The sequence below is a fragment of the Sphaeramia orbicularis genome, chromosome 22 (assembly GCF_902148855.1).
Source record: "Sphaeramia orbicularis chromosome 22, fSphaOr1.1, whole genome shotgun sequence".
Lineage (NCBI taxonomy): Eukaryota > Metazoa > Chordata > Actinopteri > Kurtiformes > Apogonidae > Sphaeramia > Sphaeramia orbicularis.
Genome location: NC_043978.1, coordinates 40,972,179 through 40,988,666, shown reverse-complemented (window position 1 = coordinate 40,988,666; position 16,488 = coordinate 40,972,179). Strand labels below are relative to the sequence as shown.

The following is a 16,488-nucleotide window of genomic DNA, read 5'->3' as shown; positions in this document are numbered from 1 at the left end:
TAATTCAAATTCTTTTGCATATACATAACATGTTGTATATTTGTAAATCTCACAGAAGCCAAAACTTGAAAATAAAATATTTGACCAGTGAGATTACAATTCTGGGTTATAACTTTTTGGATGTCTGCTGCTGTAGCAAAACTGGTATCTGATGTCATCATCAGCCTTGGCAGTCTGCTACTGAAGCACTTTTGGGTCTGATATCATCACCTTGTGAAATCGTATTGGCCTGCTTCCCAGAACAGAAAGCATGCTGACTTGCTAAAAAGATTCAGTTGAAGTAGCCTATTGTGGGGTGTACTGATCATATTGTTCCATGCTGAATTTCAGGCTTGTAACATTAATATGGCTTCATCAATGTTACCATGTTTCATTGGAGAGAAGCTTCAATGTAGTGACGACTGTCACAAAGTGGATTATGTGAAAAACCTCAAAAGGTAAGGCTTTTAATTTAGAAATGATTGGAATTATCAATAACTGTCACATTTAAGATTTTATTTCAACCTTTATAAATACAAGGTATATACACTAGTACAGTATTTATTATGCAGAAGGTGTTCGAGTAATAATTTAGAAGCATTTCAATATAGAAAGAAAACACAATTTTTTTTTAAAAATTTGTTTTGTGAATAGTATTGTAAATGTTTCAGTGTAGTGTCTATTATACAGAGATCTATGCCAACTTTGGACAAGCAGAAAGAGTAGTTTTGGATGAGTGAAAGAGTAGTTCATGCTAGGACATATGTAGACATATGTAGCTGTTTCCATAATATCTTATGATAAAGCATGTAAGAAAGTTATATGTTCAGCTGACACAAGTCAATCTCTTAAGTGTTCTTTCTATACATCATGTATGTGTGGCATTTGTCTCTAAGTGTTCTATACATCATGTACATGTGGTATAATCTATACAATATCATGCCAAAACATTAAATGCATGTACAAATCAAAAAATTATGTTCAGGATTTCAGGATACCTAACTTTGTCAATTCTTAACCGATCTTAAAAATTAAAAATTCTACAGAATCCTCACAAAGAGTAGTTTTTTATGGCAAACCCTTGGGAGTAGTTTATAGCTCTAAAACGTGTAAACTACACCCAAAATGTACATGTTGGCATCTCTGATTATAATATACATCAGTCTTTTTTATTATTTTTATTCAAAATTTCTTTATATGTAACACATCTACGTTAATTTTTTTCAGACCTCAGAAGCTGATTAAGATTGAAACCTTGTCCACTACTGACCAAGAATTGCTCATGCATAGATGTGAATTGCATTCCTTGCCAGAAGATGCTGTGATATGTTTGCATCATAAGTATGCATACTTGGACTTGTATCCTAACCTACAGAAGAAATGCTGTAATCCATTCAATTTCCATGATGACAACAGAAGGAAAAGTTTGAGAACTGTGACACTGGTGCAAGCCCAGGAAATAAATCAAATTACGGGAAGTCAAGGAGTGAAAGCAGGCATGAAGCTCTGTCCTCAATGTCGTAAGAAGAAAACAGAAACTGTCATTCCTCAAGAAGATCCATCTAATAAGGAATCAACTAGAACAGAAACCGCTGCAACTGAAAGTAGTCAAGATGAATTCATACAACAGGAAGACAAAGAAGAGCAGCTTAACCAGAGCCTCACTGGACTAGGCGTATCACCATGCAAGATTAGGAAGGTTAGTTCACGGGACAAAGTTGCCTATGCCAAAAGAAAAGTGAAACAGCTGAAAGACAGATCAAAAGAAATCATATCTAGCTGTGCTGAAATATCTGTTCATGAATTAGACAGTCCAGTGAAAGTTCAGCAAGGATCCAGTAATATTAGCGATATGGATTACCTTGTGAATGCCTTGAAGGAAAAAATACAGATATCAACCAAAAGTAAAACAATTTCCCTTTTAAGCTTGGCTCCGTAAAGCAGGACTGTTCCAAAAATTATGGAAGAATTTCAAATAAGTGAATACATGGTAGGAAGAGCTAGACAGCTTCAGCATGAACAAGGTATATTACTAGAGGTTCCCACAAAGAAAGGTCGACCTCTCAGCCTAGAAACAGTGAAACAAGTTGAGGCTTTCTTCTATGAGGAGGATATTTCTAGAATGATGCCAGGTGCAAAGGACTACAAAAGTATGAGAGAAGGTGGAGTACGGGTTCAGAAACAGAAGAGATTATTGTTGATGAACTTGAATGAAGCTTACCCAGTATTCAAGACTAAAAATCCTGAATTACGTATTGGTATCTCAAAATTCTGTGAACTTAGACCTAAAGAATGTGTTACTGTTGGAGCCAAAGGAACACACTCAGTTTGTGTGTGCCCCCGCCATCAAAATGTTAAACTTCTACATGTATCATTCCCCACAAATGATGTTGAGGTAACTCTTCCTGATTTATATGAACATTTGGTTTGTGGTACAGACAACAGTATTTGCATGTTACACAGGTGTGAAAACTGCCCTGGTATTGAAAAACTTGAAGAATTCCTGGAAAGTAAAGTTAGTGATGAATTGGATCATCTCACCTATAAACAGTGGGTGTCAACTGACAGAACCACTTTAACTGAACACTTGACAACTCCACAAACACTGACTGAAAAAACAGACAAATTGACAGCTCATCATTTTATAGCAAAGCACCAAAGCAAATATTTGAAGGACATGAAGGAAAACCTGGCAATTGATTCATGCATAGTACTTTTGGATTTCGCAGAGAACTACTCTTTCTTGGTACAGGATGCAGTGCAGGGGTACCACTGGGACAACGGCCAGTGCACCCTTCATCCATTTGCTATTTACATGAAGAAGAGCAAAGATGATGGGACTTACGAAACAATATGCATATCTATATGTGTCATAAGTGACTGCCTGAAGCATGATACTGTAGCTGTTCACACATTCTTAAAAGCAGTGATTCCATATATTCAGCAGTTCAATACCCAAATTTCAAAACTTACATACTTTAGTGATGGATCAGCTGTCCAGTACAAAAACTTCACAAATCTGTTGCATCACCAGGAAGACTTTGGAATGACAGCTGAATGGAACTTTTTTGCTACGTCCCATGGAAAATCACCTTGTAACGGGATAGGTGGCACTGAAGCGCTCTGCAGCCAGAGCCAGCTTACAGGCAGTTACTTCACAACACATACTGCACCACGAGATCTCTTTGTATTGGCAGAAAAAAACATTAAAAAACATCCATTTAATTTGGATTGAAAAGGGAGAAGTTACAAGCAATGAGCAAGTTCTTCAGGAGAGACTCAAAGTCCTCAACAATACCAGGAACAAGGGACAACCACTCATTTGTTCCCATCTCAGAGAGCCAGTTGCAGATCAGCAGAGTGTCTGGTGGACCAAGCTTCATTGTGGACATGAATGGCACTCATCCCCAGGTTGTAGATGATGTTGAGAAAGAAGGCTACACCCTGTCAGATATGATACCAGGAAAATATGTTGCATGCATTTATGATCGGCAATGGTGGATTGGTAATATCTGTGCAATATCTGGGGAGGAACAGGATGTGCAAGTACAATTTATGCACCCTCATGGTCCTTCAAAGTCTTGCAGTTGGCCCAGAAGAGAAGATATCTGTTGGGTGCCACTAATACACATAATAAAGATCAGAGATGCGCCAATCACATCAACTGGTAGATGATATATAGTTCCATCTGATGCGGCAAAAGAAATTGACCAGTTATTGAAAAGCTTCAGATAGATGTACTAAGTCTACATAAATAAATTTGTGTAATTGACTTTTGGGAGATTCATTTTTGAATCATTTATCATATCTACAAATATACTACATTTATGTAGTCAAGAATCAAGAGAATTTGAATTAACAATACGCATAGTATGTAATGTAACATTGTGAATGACATTTCCGCATGTCTTAAAACCTGTATTCAACAGCTTGAATAAAATAGTTTTCTTCACAGCACCAACTTCGTAATGGGTACATATATCAATTAGACCTAGTTCTTTTCACTGAGATAATTTGTTTTCTGGTAGACCTTGTCAGACATTTGCTATAAGCAGTCAAAATACAGACTCAACATGTTTTTTTCCATTTTAGGGGCATGTATATGAGAGAATATAATTTTTGTCACAGATATAACATGTTTTTCTGGCAGTACTATAACTTGTCTCAGATATTAAAAAGAATCAGACATCTGGTGTCATTAAATCTGGAGATATAGAGAGCCAAAAGTGCTACCATGGACAAATGCGCATTCCAGGAAGCCATGTTTGGCATGCCATAAATCTGCAAATATGTCACATACAAAGCTCTCCATATGTGTACTTAGCCTTATTATATCCAGGAATTAGGTGTGAAAATTTGAACCATTTAGTATGAATAGTTCAAAAGTTATTAGCCCTCTAACTATGGATGTTTGATTGTATCACTTAGACTATGGGGCCACGCCCCTTTTTTGTAGGCTTAATATCTCCAAAGCTAGTGGAGATATTGGCCTAAAATTTTGCACAGTTGTTATTTGTTACAAGGGCATCAAAATAAAAAATTATGAAGCAAATCTGAGATGGTGAGTCGGGAACTTTCTCTAAAATCTGGTGGTTTGGCACGGAATTACCCTTTGCTATATTTACTTTTATAAAGTTGCATTAACTTGAATCTCACCTACACCTCTCACAGTTAATTCATAATCTTCAAATCACACAATTGTATATTTTCATCACTGTTTCCTCATTATTTTGAGTATTGAGGTTATCACATTGATCAGACTGCACTACCCAGCATGCAACCAATTATCACTTTTGCAAGTAATGGTGGTGCTGCCATTTTCTTCTATATGCCTTTTATTTTTTGTTGGTAGAAATGTGGAAATGGTCTGAAGTTACAATCATAATGTTTTTAAAATGCCTTAAAAACCTTTAGAAGTGCTGTAAAATTAATTGTGTACATTGAAAGAATGACCCTGAATCCTCTTACTCTTTCAGCAGCCTGAGCCCGTTCAAACAGAGAGTGATCCCCCTATGTCTCCTAATGTCAACATTAAAGAAGAGCCCATTGATGAGGGGTACGATGCTGCTTTACTGCCTCAGAGCTCCATCAGACAAATCAAAGAGGAGCTGGATCAGGAGGTAAGTGTAGGTCGCAGATGTGAGAAATATGTACTGAAAGCAGCTAAGGGTTTTCTTTAAATTGCCAAGATCTGACTTCATCTATGTGTTTATTTTATTTGTTTATTTTAGGAAGAGCTGCGGATCAGCTCTGTGTACTCTGTAGGTGGAGGGAACACATTTGCAACTCCCCCAGGTGAGTTTTCTATTCTTTTACTAGTTGGGGGGGGGGGGGGGTCGTCTTTAATGAGGTTTGTTTTTGTACCCTGGGTAAACATTTCTTAGCTTCACCCATATCTTTTCTCTTTCACTCAAGCGCCAGTACCTGTCCCACCACCGCCCCCAGCGGCCATTTTCATCCCAGGTCGAGGTGCTGTACTACAAGCTATGGCTCCCCTCCCAATTAGACCACCTGTTCCAGTCCCAAGTTCAATACCAGCTCTGGCACCGATACCCCCGCGCCCACCTCAGCCTCCCATTCCTGGTAGTGTGCGCTGCAGTGGTTGCTCCAAGGTACCGTTGGAACTGTGTAACAGAGTGTGGAAAAACATGATAAAGGACAAAGTTGATGTTCTAAATGTCAGTAAATTAATCAGTTTATTGGTTGTGTGACTGGTTCCAGGTCCTGCTGAAAGGTCAAACAGCATTCCAAAGGAAAGGGTCAACGCAGCTCTTCTGCTCCACCGTCTGCTTGACTGGACACTTGCCTCCAGCCAATAAGACGCGATCCTGTTTCCAGTGCAACAAGTGCGTACAGCTTTCTGCTCACTTCACTCTAAACTGATTCCAGCATCTTAGTCAACTTTGGCTGCATTTGGAGAAGCACTGATTGATTTCTTGGTGACTGGGTATAGTTTTCAGTTGAATTGGCCCTGACCATTGGCCACTTCTTTATATCCAACGGTCAGATTGTAACGTCCCAGACACACACACTATCATGTTGTCATTTGGAAGTGAAATGAACATCTGCTTCACAATATGTTGGGTTCATCCTTGCTGATGTTTTACCCTTCAACTATGTTTCATAAAAATCAGCACAGTAGTTTAGATGTAATCCTGCCAAAACTGACAGGCAGAAAACTGTGAGAGAGTGTGGAAATACTGGCATTTATTTTCAGTTAAATTTTATTTTTACTTGGAAGTTATGTCTTGCCATCTGGAGCACTTAATTGTGATATTTGAGAGTGAGAAAAAGTCCTGTAACCTCTCCAGCATGTAAAAGTTATTTAATCAGTTTTAGTAACATATTATTATGCTTGTCTATGCTGTAAATTAAAGTTTGATAATCCTTAAAAAGGAAATTGAAATTAACAGGTGAAAATCACATTGGCGAAGACAGTTTTAACAAGAACTGAATTTGTTTTACAAGTGTGTTGTTTTTTTTGCTACCTCTTAGCCCCTCTTTCGACACTCATATTTAATATTGCTGTTCTGTACACAGGGAGATTGTTCAGCCGAAGGACATGATCACGATTCCAACAGAAACGGGAACCTTCATGAACTTTTGTGGCCAGTTCTGTCTGTCAGTGTACAGACATAAGAAGAAAACCGGAGAGAACATTCCTGAAAAGTGGGTCGAAAAACGGTCTGAGAGGAAAGTGGAGAGGCCTCCCGAAAAACCAGTCGAGCGGCAGATTGAAAAACCTTTCTGCAGTGTCTGCAGAATTACCAGCAGGGTGAGATGAGCCGATGATGATGAGTGTTAAATTGTTTCAGATTTCTTCTCTTGTCTTTGTATTTGATTTTGAATTTCTCTCCAATAGATTGAACATGAGGTCAGCCATCAAGGCCGTCTGCACAGGCTCTGTAGTGACGCTTGTTTTGTAACATGGCGCAAGATGAGACAGTTAGCAATGAACTGCTGCGAAGGCTGTGGACTCTACTGCAATAGTAGCTCAGGCTCCTGTCAGACGCTGACAATTGAAAGATCTGAGCTGAACTTCTGTGGCCCCACCTGTATCAGCACGTACAAACAGGTAGATGACTCATAACCTTTAGTATTGCAAGTAGTTATATTAGACATTTTAATCTCATTCTTACAGCATCATGAACTTCAGCACTGTAATGTTTTTTAAGCCACTAATGAGCAGTACGTTACTGAATGTAAACCTCTATAAATCACACAGTCCTGCAGGAAAACAGCGGAGTGCGCCTTCTGTCACAAAGTGGCTGTAGTGTCCTCCACTATCCTGGAACGAGACCAGAAGGGAAAAATTCAGCTTTACTGTTCACCTGTTTGTGTGGAGCAGAGCCGACCGCCCCGACACACACTCAGCGGTAACACAACACACAAATACACACGCCAAGGTTTCTGTTTTAGGGCTTTATTCCCATGTTTTTTAAATATCTATCAGCTGTATTGTATGAGTCCCATCAGGGAGCATTAGTGAAATGTACACAATGAATAAAATACTTGAAACGTTACCAGCCACTGTCCCTCAACATCTTCATACCTAACAAATACACGATATGAGAGGGTGATAAATCTACCAAGTCCTCAGTAGATTTGTGTATAGATAATCTTTGCTGAATGTATACCTGCCACGGTGATTCATTTAACTATAGGTATTATTTTGGCCACTTAATCCTAATACATAATCAAATGAATTAAGAGTTTAATTGAATTTGTGTATGCCAACCACGTGTAATACACATAATTATGTTAGCTAACAGTATTTATTTTTTACGGAGCCTGGGAAGGGACATGAATAGAAAAATAAAAACTATTGCATTATAACACAATAGTTTTTGCTTTGGGATTCAGTCTGGATCCAACCACGTCAGGTCTGACACCTCCCTGCCCTGTGCCCTATGCATGTGTAGTTCAGATGACTGTAACTCTTCCATTATTTGTCCGATCAGAAAAAATTCCAACAGTTTCTGAAACCTGAGACATTGTGCTTTATGAGCATTGTCAATTCATTGCAAAAAATTTCAGGCCACCCATCCTAGAAGCCGGAAAATAAGCCTTTCTGTGACTGGGGACGCAGACAGCAGACTGAGGGAGTGGAGAAACAGAGCGCGTAATGGATCAGATAATGGACTAGATCTTGTGTTGGAAAATCTAGTCATCCCAAGTTACAAGACCACCCTCGAGGTTTACGGATGGATTTGTAACTGAAGAAGCGACTGATGGAGACAGATCTGAACTGGATCCCAACGTACTATGTATGGACCTCAAGCAAGACAGAGCAAATATGATTGCGTCATAATGCAAAAACTTATGTGTTTTTATGCACTTCTTATTTTTTTCTTCATTTTTCCCTTCCCAGGCTACGTAATTTTGTTAATGGTGTCCATTTATTTGTATAAATCGACTGAATGAAACTAACACAAATGTCATTTCATTGTTATTTCTACATCATTTTCCAACATCTGAGGTTTGACTCTGGTGATTATCAAAATGTCAAAAAGCTTGACTTTAATCAAGAGCTGTCCTTACCAAAATTTCCTTTGGATATTTTTTTATTTATGTAAAATCTTTTGTAGGGTTACTGTAAAGGATTATAAGCATTGTCCAGTTTAGTGTAAGGTTTTTTAAAAATTTCCCATGTTGACCTTTTTTTAAAAATCTTTTTCTTGTAGACACTCCTTTCCCTTGCAGCTTGTGCAAGACAACAGCTGTTCCTCAATATCACCTGGCAATGGTGGATGGCACCATCCGGAATTTCTGCTCTTTCGACTGTGTTTCTATTTATAGGGTACAACCATTTTTAACATTGAATAAAGCTTGATCATGGATCTTGATGTGAGTGGGTCTTGTAATTTTAACCATATTATTATTTTCCTTCTTGTTGTTACAGAAGTCTGGTCATGCCTCGCAGCCAGACCTGACAAATGGCACTTCCTCTCAAAGAGACCCCTCTGTTAGAGATGCCTCCAGACCGGGACCCTCTGCTGGAGGCAGCTCAGTCCCTCAGGACTACACGTCTTCTGTCCCTTACCGTGGCCATCATCCCAGTCATACCTCAGTGCCGCCGCTGGCTCCTCCTTACTCAGCCATATCCTCGCCCTCTGCACCAGGGCAGGGTCAGGCCAGAACACCCACCAGTCAGCACCCGTATCCAGTCGACCTAAGGTCCGGTGATGCCTCCAAAGTGACCTGCCATCAGTGCTGCAGACAGTTCAGCAGCAAGCCACAGCTGTTGAGTCACCAGGTGAGGAGTATCAGCACTGGTTTGACTTAACCTATTGTACTACAAAAAGCTTGGGAAAAGACAGTTTGGTTTTTAGAAGTCAAAAAGAAAATACATAATTGAGACGCTTGCTCCATGTGCTGAAAAAACACATGCAAAGTTCGTTCATTTACAGTTTGGTTGAAATCCAATCAAACTTCTGTCTCTGCTTCACTAAGCTGAAAACTATCAAACTGTATCACCTTGGATTTCTGTTGAATCATATTTTGCTGACTTACACTTCACTGTAATATGGATGAAATGTATCGCTTTTTGCTGGTGAATACTTCATGTATTGGATCATTGGTATTATGTTGAAACATGTATTGCCTTTGAGCTGATGTCTATCAACCTACCTCTGTAAACAAAGTTTCACAGTCCTAATGATAAAATAATTCTTCTCCTGTCTGCAGGGTCGTATCTCTATGTTCTGCAGCAATACATGTGGTGAGCACTACAAAACTCAGAAGAATATCCTGGCAACATGTGAGTCCTGCAAACAGGAGAAAGTGCTCTTTGAGATCATCAGCTACAATCAGCGAGACCTGTCCTTCTGCAGTGAGAGTGAGTTCTGAGACCCTGTGATTTTATAAAGAGAAAGCTTTTATTTCTGTATTTTTTTTCATTCAATTTTCCTCAGACCTGCTGTCCTCTGTGAGATACATTTTTTGTGCCATCTAGTGGCAGCAAAAAGCACAATATACTAATCAGTATAAAAACAAGATGGCGTCAAACCCTTGTGGGTTTTTTTGGGTGTCCAAAATACAAATGGAGGATGTACAAAACATCATATTTTATGGTTGAAACTTGTTAATGCATGCTTAATGACATTTTTTTTTTTTTATTTGCAAATTTTTGGAACAAGCTAAAACACTGATAATAAGGAGGAAAACTGGAGCTTTATAAAACTGTGAGTGTTAAAGTAAGGACGTGCAGCCTGAGAGTCCTCAACTCATCTCAACTTTATTCATAAAGCAGTTTCAAAACAACACAGTTGGCCAAAGTGCTGTACACTGACATATCGACAAAACACATGAAATAGTTAAGAAAAACAATAAAAGTAATTATACATTAAAACAATAAAAGCCAACCTTTCAAACTGAGTTAAAAGCCAAAGAGAAAAAGCATGTTTCAAGAGAGGATTTAAAAACAGAAATTGAGTCAGCCTGCCTGATGTGCAGAGGTAGTGCATTCCACAGTTTGGAGGCAGCAACTGAAAGCCCTGTTGCCTCTTGGCTTCCTCTTTGTCTTTGGGAAGGATTAATCGTAACTGATCTGTCGATCTGAGATAGCGGGAAGGTGTGTGCGGCTGGAGCAGGTTGGACAGATACTGCGGGGCAAGGCCATTGAGGCATTTAAAAACAAATTTAAAAAATTGAAAATCAAATTGGAAACAAACCGGGAACCAATGAATTGCTGCTAAAATTGGGGGTAATAGGATCTTGTTTTTTGGCTCCAGTTAAATGTCGAGTAGCAGCATTTTGAACCAGTTGCAGTCGAGCAAGTGACATCTGACTAAGCCCAACATAAAGTGCATTGCAGTAGTCTAAGCGAGTTGTGATAAAAGCTAGCCTGGCCAGTCATCTGTCTTTCTCAATGAGAAATACGTGTGGAATTGCAGGGCTTGAATCCACATATGAAGGTGGGACTAACAGGTGCCAAGTAAACCAATCACAGATAAGATGGACGTGACGCTTTTGTCAGAGAAACTTAAGAATACAGGGTGTAATCTGTGATTCAGTCCTTATTTTTGAATCAAGTAAACAACCGACAACAGTGGTAAAGAAATTTGCAGACTTGGAACTGACTTTGACTCACGACATAAAGAAGTCGGTGCATATGAAGCATTGCGAAACACCCGCCCCCCCAGTCTTGTGATTGGTTCGGTATAGAATAGGTTGTGCATATTTCACAGCAGCTGGCCCAATTCCAGACTGTTTTCTCAGTATTGAATACATTGAGAAAACCAGATGGCTGGCCAGGCTAGATAAAAGCATGGATTAAAATCTCAAAATGATGCAGAGAAAGACATTATTTCGTTGGTCAGTTGTTTATTTCATTTTATTTATTTTATTTTTTGAAAATCTCATTCAAAAGCCTTAGAAGTCTGGAAGGAAGTCTACTAATGAATACTTTTAACCCTTAAAATATCTTTAAATATGATTTGGCATTTTTTCCACTGTCAGTGTTATGTCTTATGTTCTTTGCCCTCAAATGAGGATATTATGGTCTAATTCCTTACGAATTACTGTCCCAAAATCTAGTTTGATAGATTTTTCAAACCAAGGTAACCTTTGGAAGGATTTGTTTCCAGGTCACATTCACAAAGGTGCTCCATGCTCAACCAGAAGCTTTGTCTGTTCATGAGCAGGTTTTGCCATTTACAGGACTCTGTCCAGTTTGACAGTATGGCTGTTTATCCCCAACTCACTTGGTATGAAAAACTTTGAGCAGGCCATCTTTTTATTTTCATGTGTTCTTTTACTTGGGGAGTGACAGTACTTGTTATGTAACATATCATACTGTGAAATGTTTTTCTACTGCTGCAACACTTGTTTGAATCTGTCATACTGTACTTTTCCTGACTTAATCTGAATAACACCCACCCACTGTGTGTTTCAGACTGTAAACAACTCTTCAAACACGATGCAACCTCTCAGAGTAAGGAGTGCACGTGGCGTCCGTGCAGCTACTGCTCCAGCATCTGCACCAAGATGCTGCACAGCCACTATGGAGGCAAGATGGAGGAGTTCTGTAAACCCCACTGCATGTCCCAGTATACAGTTCTCTACTATGGGGTAAGAAGACAGTTGTCCTGTTGAACTGCATATTGTGTTGTCCTGAAATCAGCTCCTTGATCAGTAAATCTTTTTTTTTCCCCTGTTCAGATGGGTCGTTGTGACAGTTGCAGGAAACAGGGCTACATGACTGAAAAGTTGCAGTGTTTGGGCTCCGTCCGTAACTTCTGCAACCTGCCCTGCCTCCTGCAGTACTGCTACATGCATTTCGAGGCGAGCCAACACTCCACCAGCAACGGCACTTGTTCGGAACCGCCAACACCGTATGGTAAATGATGTTGTGCTGTCATGTCAGTTGACTGTGAAAGAAAAAAATAGTGAAAAAGATTTGTTAAAACGTGTGAGACACTCTTTCTTTTTTCTTTCAGCTCCTTCCCAGCCCCACCAACCCTCAAAGATGAATCCCATCATAGCTGATGTAGTCTCGTTGGCTAATGGCTCGGCCACTCAGCCCAATGTCTCAGCACATACTGCTCTGACTGGTTAGTTCATAGTTAAAGCCTAAGGAGGTTCTTTTCAACATCTATTTCTGCATTTAAGAGTCACATATCTTGGTGCACCAGCAGAAGTAAACAGAGCACATGCTTCTGTTCCCATTTACCTCCTTTTATCTCCTTGGAAAAGCCCAACATTATTAGCCCAGTGTCTCCCATATCTCTCCAAAATAGGTCATGCCCACAACACCTCAGACGGACGACTTGATTATTTACTTTGTCTGTAAAATTTTGATTTTTTATTAATTCTAGTCCTTAAATATGCATTTGTAAATTAAGGAACTAGTGTCTGATTTAAAAATACTTACAACCTAATGTAAGGTCGTCTGCAAAAGTCAGAAAATCTCGCATTTTAAATCTATGATACCTTTATGCAGTACTTTGCTGTTGAACCACAAAATGTTTCCAGGTGGTCTCACTGTGTGCTTGTCATGTTGCTTGTTCAGTGTTTTAAGAGCGGGACTAAATGATGCTACATTTTGTTTCCTGTTGTGTAGGAGCACTTCCAACATCCAATGCAGACGGCAAGAACCTCGACCATGTATGTATATTCAGTACTGTGTGCACGACCACTGAATAGAATGCTACAATTCAGAGTTTGTACTATGAATTGAATATGTTTGTTCTTGTTTTGAGAATTAGATCAACTTTTTTCTCTAATGTTTTGATGTGTCCAGGCCAGCACCCAAACCGATGCCATGCGTGTGCCTGCATCGCGCCGACGTCAAATGAAGAACAAGTCAGTCCTATGTCGGCCCTTCAACATGGACCAAGAAATCATGTGCCAGCTGCCTGTACCTTCCACGGACTCAGCAGGTAACTACAACAGCAACAGAACAGGGCTCACACTCAGGGTTTCTACAGGTCCATAAAATTCTAATCCTAATTGGAATTTAAGTTCTTAAAAACTCCAGAATATGATTTAACAATAGGAACATGGGTATAAAGAGTTACATTGACAACAGAGACATCACCAAAGTGTAGAAAGGAAGTTGTTGTAGATTACTTTCATAAAGGTCTTTCAAAGGTTTTCAAATAAACTGGCTGAAACTTGGAGAAACCCTGACATTCTACCAGCAAAATGGGTCACATAATCTTCATATATCAAGTGTCTGAATACAGGTTACTTTTCTGTTCACACGTTCACTGTCAGCATTACAGTATATTGATCTTGTCCTAGTGGAGATTATTTTTCTATGGTCCTCTTTGTATACTTTGCGTAGAGTACTCTTATTGATTATTTTAAAACACACTGAAGTCATTCAGACTCCAGTCCTTCCTGGAATGTGTTGAAAAGAAAAAAGATATTTAATCCTAGACATTAGCACAGCTTTTTAGCATTCAGGGATTTCCACCATAAATAGTTGATATATTGATATGTATTATTACCAGTAGCACAGTGGAGTAGATAAATTATCCAACAAATAGCTAGTGGATGTTAAGTAGATTTTGAACCCCCATGGATTTTGCTTTGTCTTTTACAGTACTAATGCTTTATTAAAATAGTGTATAGAAAGACTTTGTGTTCTTCAGACACTGCACAGTACACACCTCATGGAAAAGGTAATCAGGTAGATAATTTAGAACTGAAAAATGAGATTTCACATCACAGCAAAACAACATTTCACTGAATGCATATTTTTGCTTTGCATAATTTTGTATTTTCTTAATCCTTAATAGGAATAAACTGATAGATGGGTTCAGTATTGAGATGTTTTTAAAAACAAAATACAGACAAAAATCTTTAAAAGGTGGGATTATTGTTATTTTAGTAATCAACCTGATCTTTGGTCCTGATCTATAGCCAAAGACCAACTCTCTAAAAAAAGATTTGGTCATCTTCTTTAGTTTAAGCAGGCTATTGCAGGTTAGATTTAGTCTGTTTTGTTCTAAATTGTCACAGCCTTCCACACCATATCTGTATTTATTTACTCACTCATACATTCAATTGCTGATACGTTGCTCACAACTAGCTGTTTCAACAATTGCACCAGCTCTGCTCGATAATCCACTGCAACCCCCCCGGTCATCTGCTGAAGCATCCACTTCTCCAGCGGCATCGCCAAAACCTCAGGAAGATACTCAGCCGTGCAAAGGTGTGCCCGCACGCCTAAGTGGACGCCATTTTCTGGGCAAGAGGGACACTGACTCTGACTGCAAAGTGTGTTCACAATATAAGCGGAAAAGGGCAGAGGAAAAAATGGAGGAGAGGAAGAAGCAGAAGACGGAGGAGGAGAAGGAGGAGGAGGAGGAGAAGGAGGCGGAGAGGAAGAAGCAGAAGACAGGGGAGGAGGAGGAAGACAAGAAAACAGACGAGGTGGAGGGTGTAAAATCACATGAAGAGAAAATCAGGGAGGGAGAGGAGGCGGAGCACTCTGAGGTGGCGGACTGCGGGGCATCGAGAGGAAAGACGTCGTATTACTGTAAAACGTGTTCAGGAGAGCCCAGCCTCTGCCCTGTGCCCTGCTTCGAACTCTACCACACAAGACTGATCTACAAAACCGCTCCTGAACTGGAAATGCCAGGTGAGCCTTCTGAGTTAAACCAATAAACCTGCTCACAGATACAGTGTGTGTGTGTGAAATGTGGAGTACTTGAATATCACATGATTTCTGAAAATGTTTTTGTTTTGGTTTTTTTTGGAAGACATTTCTACTGACGTCTTAAGAGGGTCGAGTTTGTCACCCGAGTTTTTCTCTCCACAGCCTCCTGAGCTGCTGACATGAGAAGTATCTTCCGGCCTCTCCCTGGACAGAGTAAACACAACAGGCCCAGCTGGTTGTGTTCAGACATACACTACTAGAGACCTCAGTTGTTGTTATTTATGTTTGTCTCATAATGGAAACTGAGGAATGGACCAATATCAGTTTCACGAATGTGTCAACCTGAATGGCAGTACAGTGAAATAAAGCATTTATGAGGGTGTATGACATTTTTATTACACACTATAGGTTGCAGTATTTATTATCCACCCAGGATTGGCCTTTCCTTTGTGTTTGTATTTTAAGTAAACAGTGTTAACTAGGCTGGAATAAATAAGTGGATCAAAACCTGCACAGTACTGTAACATGATTTACCTCATTTCATTAAAACAGGTTCTAATCATGGTTGTAATATGTCATAAAACCCAGTAATGTATCTTTTCTTCAGTGCATAGAATCTGTTACATTTGCTTCATTGTCTTCTAATTCCATCGCGTGATTCCATATGAGGGTGGAATTTCTTATTAGATGTAACAGCTGTCATTCAGTCTGCAACCTGATACTTGCATATATTAAGGACACTTGTGCCTAGCTGCTTGCAAGATGCAGGGAAACCCACACTCCAAAATAAAGGTGTTTATTGCCAAAATGCAAATGAAAAATGCACATTTTAAGGGCTGGATTTTGAGCGAGGACTGAGAAAGTATTATCTGGTTCTTCCTTTCATTCGATTCTTTTGTTAACAGTGGCTCCTATACTATTTTTATTCAGTTTAGAGAGGCAAAGCTGTAACTATTTAGGTAGAGCACCATGGTGGAAGATTTATTAATATCCAGTTGGATTTAGGGGGGATCTGTTGGACTGTATTGGTTTGTAATCCAAAAGGGAGTAAGAGAAAAAAATGACGAAGGTAGTTTATCAGGAGCAAATCACATCAAAGTAATGTTTTAGTGAAAGACAGAAACCTGGTGAAACAGACTACTACACAAAGAGTGGAGGACTTGAAGAGAGTTGTAATAGGAGGTTTCATTCAGAATGTAACTGGCATAAGGACCAGTGGCTGAAAAAACTCATTTACAGATTTGTATGGTAAAGAGGCTTCCAGTCTGTCATGAACAGAAATGAATAAACCACACTACAATCTGCAGTCACTTGAAGTCCACTGTAACTTTGTTCACCTAATTTATTTGTACATTATGCGACATTTTCATGTTCTGTTTAATATGTCATGTTAAAATGAA

At 39.3% G+C, this 16,488-nt stretch overlaps 1 protein-coding gene across 5 annotated transcripts in view; it reads left to right on the top strand.

The window, feature by feature from the left end:
- Positions 1-16,488, top strand: part of LOC115413483 (zinc finger MYM-type protein 4) — a 30,448-nt gene that overhangs the window by 5,328 nt on the left and 8,632 nt on the right. For 2 of the 5 annotated variants that reach the window (XM_030126353.1, XM_030126351.1), the window contains exons 4-18: positions 4,956-5,099; positions 5,211-5,274; positions 5,395-5,591; positions 5,701-5,825; positions 6,520-6,754; positions 6,842-7,054; positions 7,205-7,355; positions 8,664-8,779; positions 8,882-9,235; positions 9,667-9,817; positions 11,876-12,051; positions 12,142-12,319; positions 12,420-12,533; positions 13,043-13,086; positions 13,223-13,361. In XM_030126353.1, the coding sequence (XP_029982213.1) occupies positions 4,956-5,099; positions 5,211-5,274; positions 5,395-5,591; positions 5,701-5,825; positions 6,520-6,754; positions 6,842-7,054; positions 7,205-7,355; positions 8,664-8,779; positions 8,882-9,235; positions 9,667-9,817; positions 11,876-12,051; positions 12,142-12,319; positions 12,420-12,533; positions 13,043-13,086; positions 13,223-13,361 (2,401 nt within the window). Of the gene's footprint in view, positions 1-334; positions 438-1,206; positions 1,679-4,955; positions 5,100-5,210; positions 5,275-5,394; positions 5,592-5,700; positions 5,826-6,519; positions 6,755-6,841; positions 7,055-7,204; positions 7,356-8,663; positions 8,780-8,881; positions 9,236-9,666; positions 9,818-11,875; positions 12,052-12,141; positions 12,320-12,419; positions 12,534-13,042; positions 13,087-13,222; positions 13,362-16,488 lie in introns of those variants that run through there. The other 3 variants (XM_030126355.1, XM_030126352.1, XM_030126354.1) reach the window with 3 other exon arrangements.